This window comes from Trichechus manatus, unplaced genomic scaffold, assembly GCF_000243295.1.
Source record: "Trichechus manatus latirostris isolate Lorelei unplaced genomic scaffold, TriManLat1.0 scaffold00054, whole genome shotgun sequence".
In the NCBI taxonomy this organism is placed as follows: domain Eukaryota; kingdom Metazoa; phylum Chordata; class Mammalia; order Sirenia; family Trichechidae; genus Trichechus; species Trichechus manatus.
Genome location: NW_004443990.1, coordinates 1,826,164 through 1,841,822, shown reverse-complemented (window position 1 = coordinate 1,841,822; position 15,659 = coordinate 1,826,164). Strand labels below are relative to the sequence as shown.

Below are 15,659 nucleotides of genomic sequence, written 5' to 3'. Positions count from 1 at the left end.
TCTCTTTGGTGCTGCTAGGATGGTATCATAAGTCTAAAAGATGGAAAAGTTCTTCACAATAGACTCCAAAAGTGTCTGCCAGCTGATGTCTTTTCCTTAGAAAGATCTGATAAAAATAAACTCTTCAGTATCCAAAAATCCTTTTCAAAAAAAACCAGCCACAAAGTAATGTTTTACCTAGACCACCAATCAGTCCTCCTATGGAAAGCTGGTATGCTTCCAACTGCACAGTTCCTGGCATAGTGTGAGTGCACAATAAAAGCTGAATGAATTAGTTAACTCTTCAATTTCTCAATGAATAAAAATACATAAATTCTCAAAAATTTCTTATTGTAGTTTACCACCCCAAAATGATATACTCTTAGTGTTTCAGTGTTAGTTCCTTTTTCCTATTCCTATATTACCAAAGTATACAGTGTTTCATTCATTTTAAATTGCTATATAATATTTCATCAAATGCTTTAAATAAACCGTAACTGATTTAACCATATTCTTATTGTTGGAAATTTAGCCTGTTTCCATTCTATATTAAAATAAAAATGAACATTACATGAATTTAAGGTATTAATGTAAAATATGATCATGGCACAACAGAGAGGTGATATATACCATTAAAACAAACCAACAACAAAAATCCAGCAACATCAGGAACAGTTCACGATTTATTAGATGAACAAACATATATCCAAATAATCGATAAAACTGTACGATATAAAATAATTTAAGAAACGCTGGGAATTAGCAGCACCATCTGTTATTGAAAGAGCAAGAAAAACTTCACGTATTTTAAGCCAAACACTAGAATAGGGTAACTACTTTAAGACCTATTAATGCCACTGAATGTCTGGGATGATTGAGACGGGCATTTTTTTACGTAAACACACCTTCTTTTACTCCAAAATAGGGATTTGGTGAGTTTATATGATGATTAATGTTTTAGAAGAATGCTACTGAAATAAGATACTGCATAGTATTTTAATTGGGACGAGACTAACATCCAGCTACTTCAGCATGGCTCAACACTTCTGCTTCTATGAAAATTTTAGTTCTGAATTATTAAATTAGAAATAAAAAATATTTTTTAAAAGACACTAGTAGTCTCTAAGAAACATTAAGTGGAACACAGGTCACTATGAAAATACATCACTTTTCCAGTTTGCTTAATAATTTAGTTTAAAAAGTTGCCTAGATCGAATCACGAGTGGTTTATACAAATTTTAAATAAGCATTTTAAAAAGTTTAAACATATTTCTAAAATCTAATAGAGTCTTTTAATTTTTAAACATTTAGCCCTGTTGTCACAATTACTGTGTATCAGAGTAAGAGACTGAGTTTGTGTAAAGGATACAAATTTACACACATTTTACAGCAACTTATACCCTAACATCTATAAAATTCACATTTATAATACAAGCAAGTACAAGGCTAGGATAAAACTGTTGAATTCCAAAAAGTGAAACTATGTACTCTTTTTATTTTCTCCGCTTAAAAAAGTTCAACTTCTGCACCAACTTCAAATAGCCCTCTTATATCCTAAGTTTGGAAAAAACCCATTTCCCAGCTCTGTTTCAGCAAACACAAACAGTTTTCCTGTGCTGATGTAGTAAGGGATTTCCAATTTTCTTCTGGCCCCGAAGTCTGCGTCGCATGGTCAGTTTAACAGAGTTCTTGCGTTGCGAGGTTGTGGGGAGGCTTGCAGGCTGAGCACCACTACTTCGACTCAAGCCATTTCGTCTATGCTTCTTCAAAAGGGGGCCAGAGTTGGATTCTTCCAATGTCCTTTTAAAGTTTGCTGGGGGGGTTCTTTCAACTTCTTGGGCTTTCATTTGACCAGAAGTTGACATCTTTAAGTTTTTTTGGTCCATGATGGTGTTTGTTGAATTTGTAGGCACAAGGCCAACTGACAGACTATTATTCAAAGAATCATGTATTCTTAAAGTCAGGGCTTTAGTGCAATTTTCCTCAAGTGGCTCTGGATCTTTTGAGGGTATGACTATAGCCTGGACATTCCCTCGAGTTATCTCAGCTGGGATCTCTAGATAATTCTCTGAGAAGGCATTACTACGAACAAGAGCAGGTATATGGTCCTTAGAGTTCAGTCTTGGCCATGGATCCTCCTCCAGTGACTGAAAAACAAGGAAGTAAACAAAGTAAGAAACAATTTATCCTAGAATTCGACAAATCCATAGCATGTAGTATTAGGATCTGTATGAAGCCATTAAGATGGAAGAAAATGATATTCATTTATAAATTTACTCATTCATTTAACACATATTTACTAAATTATGTGTAAGGCTCAATGGGGGAGACCTGGATGAGAAAAAGCAATATAAAGGTTTAACAGTTACACTGAACCCTGTCTTCAGGGTAATAAAACCAAGCCAAACCCAACCCGTTGCCATCGAGTCGATTCTGACTCATAGTGACCCCACAGGACAGAGTAGAACTGTCCTATAAGACAGGGTAGAACTGTCCCATAGGGTTTCCAAGCAGCGGCTAGTGGATTCGAACTGCTAACCTTCTGGTTAGCAGCTGAGCTCTTAACCACTGTGCTACCAGGGCTCCTCCGGGTAATAGAGGAAATAAAAAATAAAAAACTAATCTATCCAAGTAGGTTAAAATTCATGTGATCACAAGTATTTTCTATCTATTGCCAGGTAACAAAAAAGAGGATACTTTAAGGAACAAGACTTCAAAATGGACTAAAAATAACCATAAGCACACATTTACTCTACCACTGCCCTTGCCCATTCATTCTGAACCCAAACGTGGAAAAGATCAAGAGTATCATACCCCGTTTACATTTTTATTTCACACATGGCAACAACAAAATGCTGTTGAAATAGCTCTGTTTTGTACAAAAGGCTTATTTGTTCCATAGGGACCATGAAAAAATTGTTTTAAGAAGCAATTAACATCCTAATTTTTTGGTAATTTAACCATTGTGAGGGCAGAGGGATTTACACTAGGATAAATGACAAATTTGGTTTGCATTTGTTTCTTGGCAATTTCCTACTAAATTTTAATTTCTGAATATTTAAAAGTGTGGAATATGTGAAGTCCAATATTAAAGCAACTCTGTCCTAATGAAAACTTAAATGAATGTTGTTTTGCATCCATCCCCCAAACACTGGGCACAGTTCTGTGATTTGAGAGAAGTGGGGCAGTAGGGCATATGGGACCCTATGGTTAGGGCAACTCTCAATTGAAGATACAAATGAAAATCACCTGGGGAACTTTCAGGTATTGGTTTAAAAAGCATCACAAGGTGATTCAGATATGTACCACTGCTTTAAATGTACTGTTCTAGATCTACATATACTCACAATATCCTCCTATCTCCAGACAAAAAAGAACATTCCTCCTATCAAACTCAAACCTTCCAAAGTGGTAATATTTTATAAAATCACTGTCTTAATAGTTTCTCAAAAAACAGGATTTAAGCATAAATACTATCTCTCTCCCAACTATGTAACATGTCCCTCAACTGGACACTCTCTTAATCAAATTCATTAAGATATTCATATATTCCGAAGGGCCCAAGTAAACCCTTTTATAGAGTGGTAACTGAAGTAAACACATTACTTGGTCTTCCTTTAATATAAAATTCCCTAGGAATAAACACTCTTCTAAAAATTGCTATATAAAAGTATATTTATAAGCATGTTGCCTTTAATGAGTCTAAAGGAAAATTGAAGGCTTCAAGAATCTAGAATCTTGTTTTTAAAAGAATTTCAATCTAACCATTGATGTGAACATGCTTTACTGAAAAAAATACCTTGACTTTAGGTCCAGTGGAGTTTGGAGATGAGAAAAGGATACAGAAATCCTCCTTCCTAGTTTGGTACAGCCCAAAATACATGGCTTCTCTTTTTTTTATTAAGAATATATTCTTTCTTTCTGAAGTCATTGGTTCACTTTTAAATTTTACACTGCAAGGTTATTATTCTTATCTGTTGTAATCTGTCATTCTTACGTGTTGTTGAGCCAGCAACCTTATTTCATAGTACAGATGATGAATTAAGGATAACAGAACAGTCACTGCTCTAGAACATTTACATATCTCTTTCAATAATATCAACAACAAAAGCTGTATTCAAGTTTACCCCTTTGGCATTAGGTTGATTCGAATGCCTAACCTAGTCATAGGTATATTCCAAGTAATCAAAGAAAAATATATCTAGTCATAATTGTTGACCAAGAGTTAATGCTGTATTAATATAGAAAAAGAAACTGCAACATGACCAAGGAGCAGATAAATTCTGTAGAGAGAAGGCTTCCTACTGCTAATCTCATATTACTAATTTAGGCACAAGAAAAAGGTACTCATCAAGCCATTTATAGGAACAAAACATATTGCCTTAGCATGGATAACAAGGTTATAAGTTAGATGAAATTTCTCTATAAAAGAAAAACAGTGGAACATTTTCAGAGTTAAGACAATTTATTGTAATTTCTGTTGTGCTGTGTCTTTTTAAATTCACTGATACTTATTCTGACACTACAGGTGTGCTGGCTTCTCTTCCCCCCTACTTCCTCCTTGAACTTTTCCTTTACCTTCTCTTTTTATTGGCATTCTGTGGGAATATATTGCATCTGTTAGCACAGGCAACTGCTTTTTTAGACTTACCCAAATTAATTATTTGTATTGCTAAGCCTTTTCCCAAGTTCATAAAACATTTACGTGATGTAGAAAGATTGTCATTGTTGTTGTTGGGTGCCGTTGAGTCAAATTTGACTCACAGCAACCCCATGTGACAGAGTAGAACTGCCCTATAGGATTTTCTAGGCTGTAATCTTTACAGGAGCAGGTCACCAGGTCTTTTCTCTCACAGAGCAGCTGAGTGGGTTTGAACTGCCAACCTTTCAGATAGCAGCTGAGCGCTTAACCATGGCACCACCAGGGATCCTCTAGAGATTACCCCTTAAAAATACACACCTTAAAAAAAAATTTTTTTTTACAAAGACAGTCCTATTAGCAACAAGATCAAAGTAATTGTGGTTTATGAACTACATGTACTAATTAGCTCAAATAAAATTCCTCAAGATGTTCATGCCTTCTATCCTATAATATTATACAACTATTCACACATTGTGCCTACAACACAACTAAGTACTAATTTTCTGAGAGAATTTTCTCTCTCTTCCCTATCCCTCGTTCCTATACTTCTTGGCTTGTAAAACACAGCTAAATTTAGTTTCATTCTAAAGAAAGGATGGAGAAAGAAATGTGTGCTATAGTATTGTTTCAGTTGAACAGAGGTATTTCTACTATAACCACCCCAAAACAAAGATCTATTAATTTACATTAGGATTCAAACAGAAGTAGAGATGTTTACACTTAGACAAACCTAGTCTCAAATGCCTAGTCTAAATATGGGTAAGTCTTTAAAACTATTCAAAATTAACCAAAATGTCATTGCAGTTATCTAAACTAAACTTGTTGCTGTTGAGTCGATTCTGACTCATAGTGACCCTACAGGACAGAATAGAACTGCCTACAGGGTTTCCAAGGAGCGGCTGGTGGATTCGAATTGCTGACCTTCTGGTTAGCAGCCGAGCTCTTAACCACTGTGCCACCAGGGCTCCTATATTTATCTAGATGTTATAAAACATGGAATAGCTATAACAATGAAATTAATCTGAGGGACTTATGAGTACTCACCTTTAAACCAATTAAGGTAAATAAAACAAAAAAAAAATTCCTTGGACAGAAATTTGCCTTTATTACTTCTCGGGTCAGAGCCAATAATACTAATCATTCTGAATGACTCTTTTCCCATATTTGGGTGAGGCCAATTGGTTAACAAATAATCATGCCTGCATATAAATTAGCATACAGGTAGTCCCCAACTTATGATGGGTTTCCATTCCAACAACTCCGTAAATCAGTTCTGACTTAAGTTAAATACTTCATCTTTTTTTTTAGTTTTCATTATCATTGCCTTTTATTATCAGTACCTTTATAAATCCAGCAGTGTTTTAAACAGTAAATCATAAAATTGAACATCTGTGAGTTAACATCAGAGAATGAAAACATCAGCAAATTACATGCTGCAACATATTACTAACGGTAAGTTTTACCAAAAAAAGAAAAAAAAGACAGTCATAAGCACAGAGCAACATAGCTCAAATATGTCGTAAGTTGGGGACTACCTGTATACATAACCCTGCTGTTCTTTACTTTAGTATTATCATTAGACAAGTCATTACTTCTCAGAATTTTAGAAATAATGTTAAAAACATGTACTTTAAGTACAGTATTACTAACACCAATTAGCAAATCGCTATATTTTTTATTTGAGGTCAATATTATGAACATTCACTTCTATCACCATATCCTCTGTCCCCTCACCCTCACCCCACCCTAATGCCTCCTTCTCTATTCTGCCAAAAGGTCAGTTATTCAAAGACATTAGAAATTAGGGAATTGTTCAAATGAGCATAAACTCCTTCACAACTCTGAAAAGAGAATGAACAGTCTCCAAAAGGTTCAAACTGCATTATTCAAGGGTTTTCAAAGAAAAGAAAGCTTTGACAAGTGATTCCTTAAAGAAAATCAGTACAAAATAAATGATCTGTCAATTTCTAAATGGAAATAAAGATTCCACATAAGGAAAATTAAATTGCCATATATATGTGAAGTGAAGGGAAGCAAAAGAGTAATAATAAAATTTCAGGTACTGCCTACAGGATCACAATAGCCAAAGTTAAAGTTTTCTGTACTTCATAGCTCTGATACCTTAAAAAATTGCCTGAATATACGACATAAAATTCCACGTTGTTCCCATTTTAATGGTCAGTCTTCTGAAAACAACATTCTCAGAAGGCCAGTCAGTCATGCTTTATATCAAAGAACTTATAAAAATTACTAAATTTTGGTAGAAAAAAATTGGTATGAAAACACAACCAAGTATTTCTGTTCTTAGCAAATCAGTAAAAGGGAGATATAGTACCCATTTAAGTTTGCTTATTTCACAGCATATCTTAAACTCATTCAATATTAACACAAATAAGAAACGGGAATGATGTAATATAAAGACAACCAGTAGTAAGTTCTGATATCCTAAATCCAATTCAATCTTGATTTATAAGACCTTGTTCAAACTGTTTAATTATTCTCAGTCTTACTGTCTATAAAATGGGAATAATACCTGCACTATTTACCTCCCCAGATTATGAGGTTCAAATGAAATATATATAAAAATGCTTCATGAACTTTTAAATGCTTTACAAATATTTATAGTATTGGAAGGGGATTAGTAAATTCCAAACATGAATATTCTTCAGAGACCATATCTAATTACCTTTCTATTAGGTGCTATGCACACAGCTGGCACTCAGATTAGTACTGGCGTGAAGGTGGCTCTCTCACATTAAGTTACCTGACAAAGATCCATCACTTTCTTGAACCTAGTTAACAAGTTCTATTATATAAAGAATCTGAAAACCATTTTCAGGCAACATTAACCAAAGAAATTCTGACTATTAAAACAGAACTTAAAATATTATAGATTTATATACCTTGACTGGTGGTGTAGAACAAGGGGAAGGAGTCATCACACAGGTCTCCTGACTATTATAGGAGGGACTATCAGTCAGGTTCAGATAGAGCTCATCTTCATTGCTGAAGTTGCCCTGGAGGTCCACTCCTGGAGAGATGCAGATTACTATGGCACTAGTATTATCTGCTCGGAGCATACGCTGCCTCCACCGGCCTAGTGCTCGATTCACAAGCATTTTGGCACAAGATTGTCCATGCTCACCCTGTATTTACAACAATAAGCAGAACGAAGATAACAAATCAGATTTAGTTGTTATACATCTGAATCAAACTAAAAATTGGGTGTTCAATGTGGAAAAAAAGTAACAAAAAAATTCCAAAATTTCAATCATTATCCACACTTTTCCATAACTATGTTAAAATAGTACTGCTCTAAATTTTTGTTCTGTTACAAATACACAAAATTTTTAAAATACAATAAAACAAGGCTTTATCATGTGGCTACATTTCTTCCATTTATTTTTATATTTTCGGTAGCAAGAAACTTGGTCTTCACTGTAACTTTAATTTGGAAAAGTTACATAAAAATTAGGCAAGCATAATCTAAAATGGAATTAAACATTAAGTTATAATAGATGAGCATTATTTAGAAACAAGATAAACAGGCACAGCAAAAAAAACCTCATTGCAAAGAGCCAGTTTCCTCCTAAATTAAGGGCTTCTGCAATTAAAAGACAACATTTAAATTAAAAGGTTAACATTTACCCTAGACTAAAGATGAGAAGGTAAGGGGGGACAAGAAAGCTAGATTAATGGAAACAGAACAGTGTCTGTTTTTGTAGGTATATTTTAAAACCAGTTCAACTGTTTTTATGATTATAATTAATTCAAGCTGTTTATTCCTTCAGGAGTCAATTTTAGTATTTTGTATTTTTCTAGAAAACTAGCCATTTGTCTAATTTTTCAAATTCTTTTGCATAAAGTTGTTCTAGTATTATTGTGACTCAAAAAAAAATCTCTATTTTTAAGTGGAGTTATGTCCACTCTTAAGCTTCTTTTTGTGCTTTTTGGCTTGTTTTAGAAAGATCAATCATGCCTGTTTGCCTTTTTTAAAGAACTATCTTTTGGTTTTTGTGAATCTCTGTCATTAATTTCTGCTGTTTATTATTTTCCTCTATTTTTTTGGATTTATTCTGATGTTCTTTTTCTAACTCCCTGCCTAAGTGGATCACCTAGCTCGTTTTCTTCATAGTGGATTGTTTATTTATATAGTGCGCTTCCAGCAGTGATTTTATTTTTCCTGTGGAAATACCATGAGCCCTGGGTTATGGAGGCATCATTTTATGTGACACAAAAGAAAAAACATTGCCAATTAAACTGTGATGCACCAAGTCATCAATTAGAAAAGGCATTCCAATTTCAGAGATGTTATAAATTGTAAAAGAGATGATGAAAGGCAGCATTGATCTCTAATTCATGAATCTATCACATTCCCCAGGGCACACGTTTCATCACTCTCCAAACACTACCCACTGAGGATTCACTAAAGGGCTCTCTTACCTTTCACTTTCTCAGTGCACCTCTGCTTCACTTCCCAGCAAAGCTCCATGAAACAGTAATCTATATAAGCTATCTTTACTTCTTACATTTTTGTCTCAGCCCACTAGGATCCTGCTTATTTGGCTCCCCCTATATTGTGTCCTTTTCTATTCTTCTATTATATATTCTCGTTAAGTTATCTCATATGCTGCCCTATAATCAAAAAGCCAAACCCACTGCCATCAATTCTTACTCATAGCCACATGATAGGACAGAGTAGAACTTCTCAATAGGGTTTCTAAGGCAGATTAGAAGCGGAGTGCCACATCCTTCTCCCGTGGAGTAGCTAGTGGGTTCAAACCGCCGACTTTTCAGTTAGCAGCCAAGTGCTCAACCACTGTGCCACCTTCATATATCGCCTGGTTCCTTTATATATTGCCATAGCTTTAATTAACTCCTGTTAACTACCAAATTAGCATTTCCAGGCTTCTCTCAAATATTTATAAATATCTACTGCTACTTTTTGGTATTTTCATTTGCATCATATGCATGCAAAAGCTGGACAATGAATAAGGAAGACTGAAGAAGAACTGATGCTTTTGAATTGTGGTGCTGGCAAAGAGTATTGAATACACCATGGACTGCCAAAAGAATGAACAAATCTTGGAAGAAGTACAATCAGAATGCTCCTCAGAAGCAAGGATGGCGAGACTACATCTTACATACTTTGGACATGTTGTCAGGAGGGATCAGTCCCTGGAGAAGGACATCATGCTTGGTAAAGTGCAGGGTCAGCGAGAAGGAGGAAGACCCTTAACGAGATGGACTGACACAGTGGCTGCAACAGTGGGCTCAAGCATAACGACTGTGGGCATGGCACAGGACTAGGCAGTGTTTCGTTCTGTTGTACATGGGGTCGCTATGAGTTAGAACAGACTCGATGGCACCTAACAACAACATTGCTATTGGATGAACCACAGACACTTCCAACTACAGGCATGCCTACATCTGAACTGTCTACCCTCCCAAAAAATGTGTCTCTTTTTGATAACTGCCCTACCAGTCACCTCAGTTAGCTGCTTGGGTGTAATCTTTTTCTCCCTCCTTAAAAACTCACCTTTTGCCAATTCTAACACCCATATATTTATTTTCTGTTCTTTTTCTTTTTGTCACTATCACTGCCTTAGATCAAGCTTGCAAAATTTCTCATTTGAAATACAACAGCAGCCTCTAGTGAGGAAGCCTAATAGATCATTAACAAAACCAGATCAGAAACACTGGCAAAAAGAAAGAATTAACATGTGAAGTGAGGTGATGGGCCTTATAACTATGAGTCCACTTATCAAAATTCATCTTCTTTGGGGATCCTTCACGAATCATTGCTAGCACCCATTCTGTTTATTGCCAATCCTGTAAGAGTTTAATTTTGTTAAAGGCAAAGTTTTTCTTTTTCCTATAGCTTCTAATAAATAGGTCTTTTCACATCCATTACCATCTTATCTTCTAATTTCTCTTCCACATTGCAATGAGTAAGTCTTCTAAAATGTGTATCTAAAATGGAGTTTTCAATAACTCTCCACTGTCTGATGATAAAGACTTAACTTCACAACAAACCATTACAAAACCTTACTCATCTCCCATCACTTCCAAGGCTTCCTATCCTCCAGTCACACCACTTGAAATCTGAGTATGTCACCTTCATCAAAAAGGCCTTCTTGACCTTATACATTGTATTTCCTTTGCCTGGAAAGCTTCTCTCTCCTCCCTTGACTTATTTACCTGGAAAATTCATCCCCACCTTTAAGACTTACTCAAATATCATTCTCTTCCATGAAACTTCTTTATGCAATCTTCCCAAGTTTCCTATCTTCTCAGTTTTTATAACACTTGTTTTCTTACATATGAATAGGTTCTCCTCAATCCACCACAAAATGGCTTTTGTCTCCATCATACTACGGAAATGTCTCTCTTTTTCAGATCACTAAACAATTCCAACTCCAACAGACAAAAGAGTCTCTTTTTTAATAATCTTTCTTTGATATCTGATATCACTGTCCACGTGCAAAGGCAACATGCTAGGATCTGAGGCTGAGATGAATTGAGATGTGGTTCTTAAAGAACTGACAAACTAGTGGGATTGATATTTATATGTTCTATTTGCAATATTCTAAGTGCTGAGCAAGGATCATAGTCTATCTACTTTTGTACCCAGGTGCCTAGTACCTGATATGTTAGTTGAGTGAATGAATGGAGACAATTTGAAACAGGTTCAAATTGCCTCCTTTTCACTTCAAAATATAGCTTTACCATTCCTCTCATCTTAGAGAAAGACCATTTTTTTCAAGGATAACTTGTCCCCTTGTGCCTTTGATTTCAGTAGTTTCCATGTCTCTGGACCTTCACTCTTACCAGTATCTCTTATTTCTTTTGCACTGTCAAGCTTTCTCTTAACTACAAAACCCCTTTCAAGACCCTATGTTTTCAAGCTAACAATGGCACACTCCCTTGTCTTCTTGAAAAAGTACTCAACACCCACTACATCTATTTCCTGGGCTCACAAAGTACTCCATCACCACTTACAATCTGCTTTAATGCCCTCACCACTTCTTTTGAAACTCTTCATTCTTGAAGGTCACTAATAAAACATCCTAACTAAAAAAGCCAATACTCTGTTCTCATCCATCTGCCTCTACTTCTTTACAGCATTTGACATTCCTGACTACCACCCCAAAATTCTCTTTCCTTGTCTTCAATGACACTCTGCATTATTCAGGATCTCCTTTCTTTGTCTATTCCTGCTCTTTTCTGTGAGGCTGACTTATGGTGACCAGGCAACAGTAAACTCAAAATGAAGAGGAAAAACAATTTTCAAGCTGAGTCAGGAAGTAGGGAAAAGAATCTTCTCATTGCTAGATGTTTCTAGATATACAATTGATCAGGAAAGGAGAGGCAACACAGAATTACCATGTGACCCAGCAATTCCACTCTTAGGTATATATCTAAGAGAACTAAAAACATGTGTCTACACAAAAACTTGTACACAAATCTTCATTGCAGCATCATCCACAATAGCCAAAAAGTGGAAACAACTCAAATGTCTATCAGTGGATAAGAGATAAATTACAGTATAATCATACAATGAAATATTATTCATCCATAAAAAGGAATGATGTACTGATAAATGCTACAACGTGGATGATTCTGAAAATATTACGCTAAGTGAAAGAAGCCAGACACAAAGCCCACATAGTGGATGACCCCATTTACATGAAACGTCCAGAAGAGGCAAGTACACAGAGACAGAAAAGTTGATTAGTGGTTGCCAGGGGCTGGGAGGAGGGGAATGGCAAGTGACTGGTAATGGGTATTGGTTTGGTGGAGGCGTTATGAAAATGTTCTGGAATTAGATAGTAGTGATGGTTGCACAACTTTATGAATACATTAAGAATTACTGAATTGTATACTTTAAAAGGGTGAATTGTATAGTATGTGAATTATACCTCAATTAAAAAAAAAAAAGGATTGGAGTTTCACAGGCAAACAAAATTCAAAGACTGTTCATACTGAAGTCAGTGACTGTGTGTTTTGTTTTCTAGTTTCCTTTATTTATTTCCTATCATTCCACTAGTGATGGGGAGCTGCAAGGTCTATGTTTTACCTACCTCTAAAGGTAAAAAACCAAAACTCATTGCTGTCAAGTCAATTCCAACTCATAGCGACCCTACAGGACAGAGTAGAACTGCCTCACAGGGTTTCCAAGCAATGGCTGGTGGATTCAAACTGCCCACCTTTTGGTTAGCAGCCGAACATTTAATCACTGCACCACCAGGGCTTATACAGGTAAGGTAAGGTAAATGCAAAAAATTATCCAAGGGGAACATCTTTAGTTCATATTCAAGACCCCTGACAAAAGTACCAGAGCAAAATTTAAACAAAATCAAATTATTGAGTTACTTCTCACCATCAAGCATTTTTTCTCCTCTTGGTCCTGGCACATTGAGATGGCATCTTGAGGTGGAATCATATTCCAAAGTCCATCACTGCCCAAGATAATATACTTGTGCTTCTGGGGATCAAGAGTGTGGACGCTTGTGTCTGGTTCAGGTGACACAACAAACTCACCACTGAAGAAATCATAGCTCCATAAATCACCTGGGGGCAGGAAGCAGAAGAAGGAAGAAGTATTATTTTCAAACCAGCAGTATAACATTAACAAATTAAAGGAGTAAATCTACATGTTCATCTTAATAGATGCAGACAAGGATTTGATAACATTCAAAATTCATTCATGATAAAAACTTCCTAGCAAATCCTTTGCACTCTTCCTTTCCAACTTGGTCCTGGCACAATGGTCCCTGCAAAGAAGAACGGCAAGAAGAAGAGCCATTCTGCTATCAACAAAGTGGTGACCAGAGAGTACACCATCAACATTCACATGCATCCATGGAGTGGGCTTCAAGAATTATGCCCCTCAGACATTCAAGGAGATTCGGAAATTTTCCCTGAAAGGCATGGGAATGCAGTATGTGTGCACTGACATCAGGTTCAACAAAGCTGTCTGGCCCAAAGGAATAAGGAATGTCCCATACCATATCCATGTACAGTTGTCCAGAAAACGTAATGGGGATGAAGATTCACCAAACAAGCTCTATACATTGGTGACCCATGTCATCACTTTCAAAAACCTACAGATGATCAATGTGGATGAAAATTAACAGCTGATTATAAAATAGTTATAAAACTACCTTCATGTGAAAAACAAACTTTCCTAGCAAACTAGGAATAAAATGGAACTCCCTTAACGTGATAAAAGAATATTCATCAGAAATCTATAGCAAGTATCTTACTTAAAATTAAAATGTTAAAAGCATTCCTTTAAAAATAAAGAATAAGAAAAATATGCCTGCTATCAACATTTCTCTTCCATTACTATACCAGAGGCCCCTCCCAGTGAAGTAAAATATTAGAAATTAAAAATATATGAATTAGAAAGAATACAAAACTCTCATTATTTGTAGATAATTTGATTTCTACATGGAAAATAGAAAAGAAATTATTAGGATAATAAAGTTTAATAAGGCTGCTAAATACAAACCCAACATATAAAAGTCAACTGTATTTCTATACAACATCAAGAAACAAAATATAATTTTAAAAAAATATTCTATTTATAAGAGTAAACCAGATGTAAGGTACAGCAATAAATTTAACAAAAAGTATGGGGGTTAAGAGGTTCTTCCATATTTGTTCCTTCCTTAGATATTCTGCCTCTGCCCTAGGGGTAGTGGCTGTTCCTTACATCTGCTTTTCCTGTATTTTTATAGTTCTCTTTCCCCCTCATTAGGTCATCCCATTATAGTTAATAGTTCTTTGTATTAAGCTTTCTCTGCTCAAATTACTACATGATTTCTGTGTCCTGACTGGATCCTCACTGGATCCTGACTGACACAGGTATGTACTGTTTTTTGAAACTTTTGATCATGCATAAATATGTATGTAGTATGTACTGAGTCACAATACAAACTGTATTTCTTACTAAAAATAGTAAAAAAATTTTAAAGTAAAAAATAGTAAAAAATTTTTTCATAGTAAAAAAAATTTTTTGAAGATTCTTGCTTAGGCAACTTCATCCATTCCCATGGCTTCGATTACCTCTTAAACAAAGGTTATGACTCAAATCCATGTGTCCTGCTGTTTCCATTCCCCCATCTCAGCTAGTCCAAGCTACTATCAGCTGTCACCAAGACTATTAACGTAGACTCCTAAACTAACTACGTTTGTTTCCTCTAATCCATTCTTACCACTACAACCAAAATAATCTTTTTAAAACACAAATCTAGTTATATTCTCCCACTCCAACCTTGCAATAGTTTACTATTGCTCTTAATAAATGACACAACTTTTTACCACAGCCTGTAAGATGCATATTTTCTCATTTTATTCCATGCCTCTTATTCCTGTATCTCTGTTTCAGCTACACAGTCACAGCTCCTTATATTCACCATGCTTCCTCCTATCACAGAGCTTTTCACAAATGCTATTCCTATGTCTAGAACACAGTTTCTTCCTCTTTTAAGTCCTAGTAATTGTTCAACTATCAACTCAAACATCACTTCTCCAATTTATCTGGATAGATAAAATACTCCTATTTTAAGTTCTCATCAGCACATATACAAAGTACTTAAACATTGCAGCTTTTCAGCTCTTTTTGTGATCATTGGATGAATTCGTATCTGCTTCACCAGACTGTAAGCTCCATGAGGGCCAACAGCATGCGCTTGGTACATACAGCACAGCACACACTGCACTCAATAAATATTTATTCAAAGAATAAATGATTTGCAAGTCTCACATGCAATTCCAGCAGGCAGCCACTAGAAGGCACCTCTGCTACATTTGTGCTGGAGTAATTTACCACTATCATCAGTGCCTAAACGGTGCCAATTTTTATTTAAAAAAAAACAAAAAACCAAACCTAATGCCATCGAGTCAATTCTGACTCATAGCGACCCTACAGTACAGAGCAGAACTGCCCCATAGGGTTTCCAAGGAGCGGCTGGTGGATTCAAACTGCCAACCTTTTGGTTAGCAGTTAAGCTCTTAACCACTGTGCTAC

The 15,659-nt window shown here is 35.7% G+C and overlaps 1 protein-coding gene and 1 pseudogene across 1 annotated transcript in view; one reads left to right on the top strand and one right to left on the bottom strand.

The window, feature by feature from the left end:
• Positions 1–636: 636 nt before the first annotated feature.
• PPM1D (protein phosphatase, Mg2+/Mn2+ dependent 1D) overlaps positions 637–15,659 on the bottom strand; it is a 43,800-nt gene continuing 28,777 nt past the window's right edge. Inside the window, exons 4-6 of the mRNA XM_004377842.2 lie at positions 13,005–13,195; positions 7,525–7,767; positions 637–2,126 (exon numbers count right to left, since the gene is read on the bottom strand). Coding sequence (XP_004377899.1) covers positions 1,569–2,126; positions 7,525–7,767; positions 13,005–13,195 — 992 coding nt within the window. The 3' untranslated portion in view covers positions 637–1,568. The remainder of the gene's footprint in view (positions 2,127–7,524; positions 7,768–13,004; positions 13,196–15,659) is intronic.
• On the top strand, positions 13,053–15,575 carry LOC111820871 (60S ribosomal protein L31 pseudogene; annotated as a pseudogene).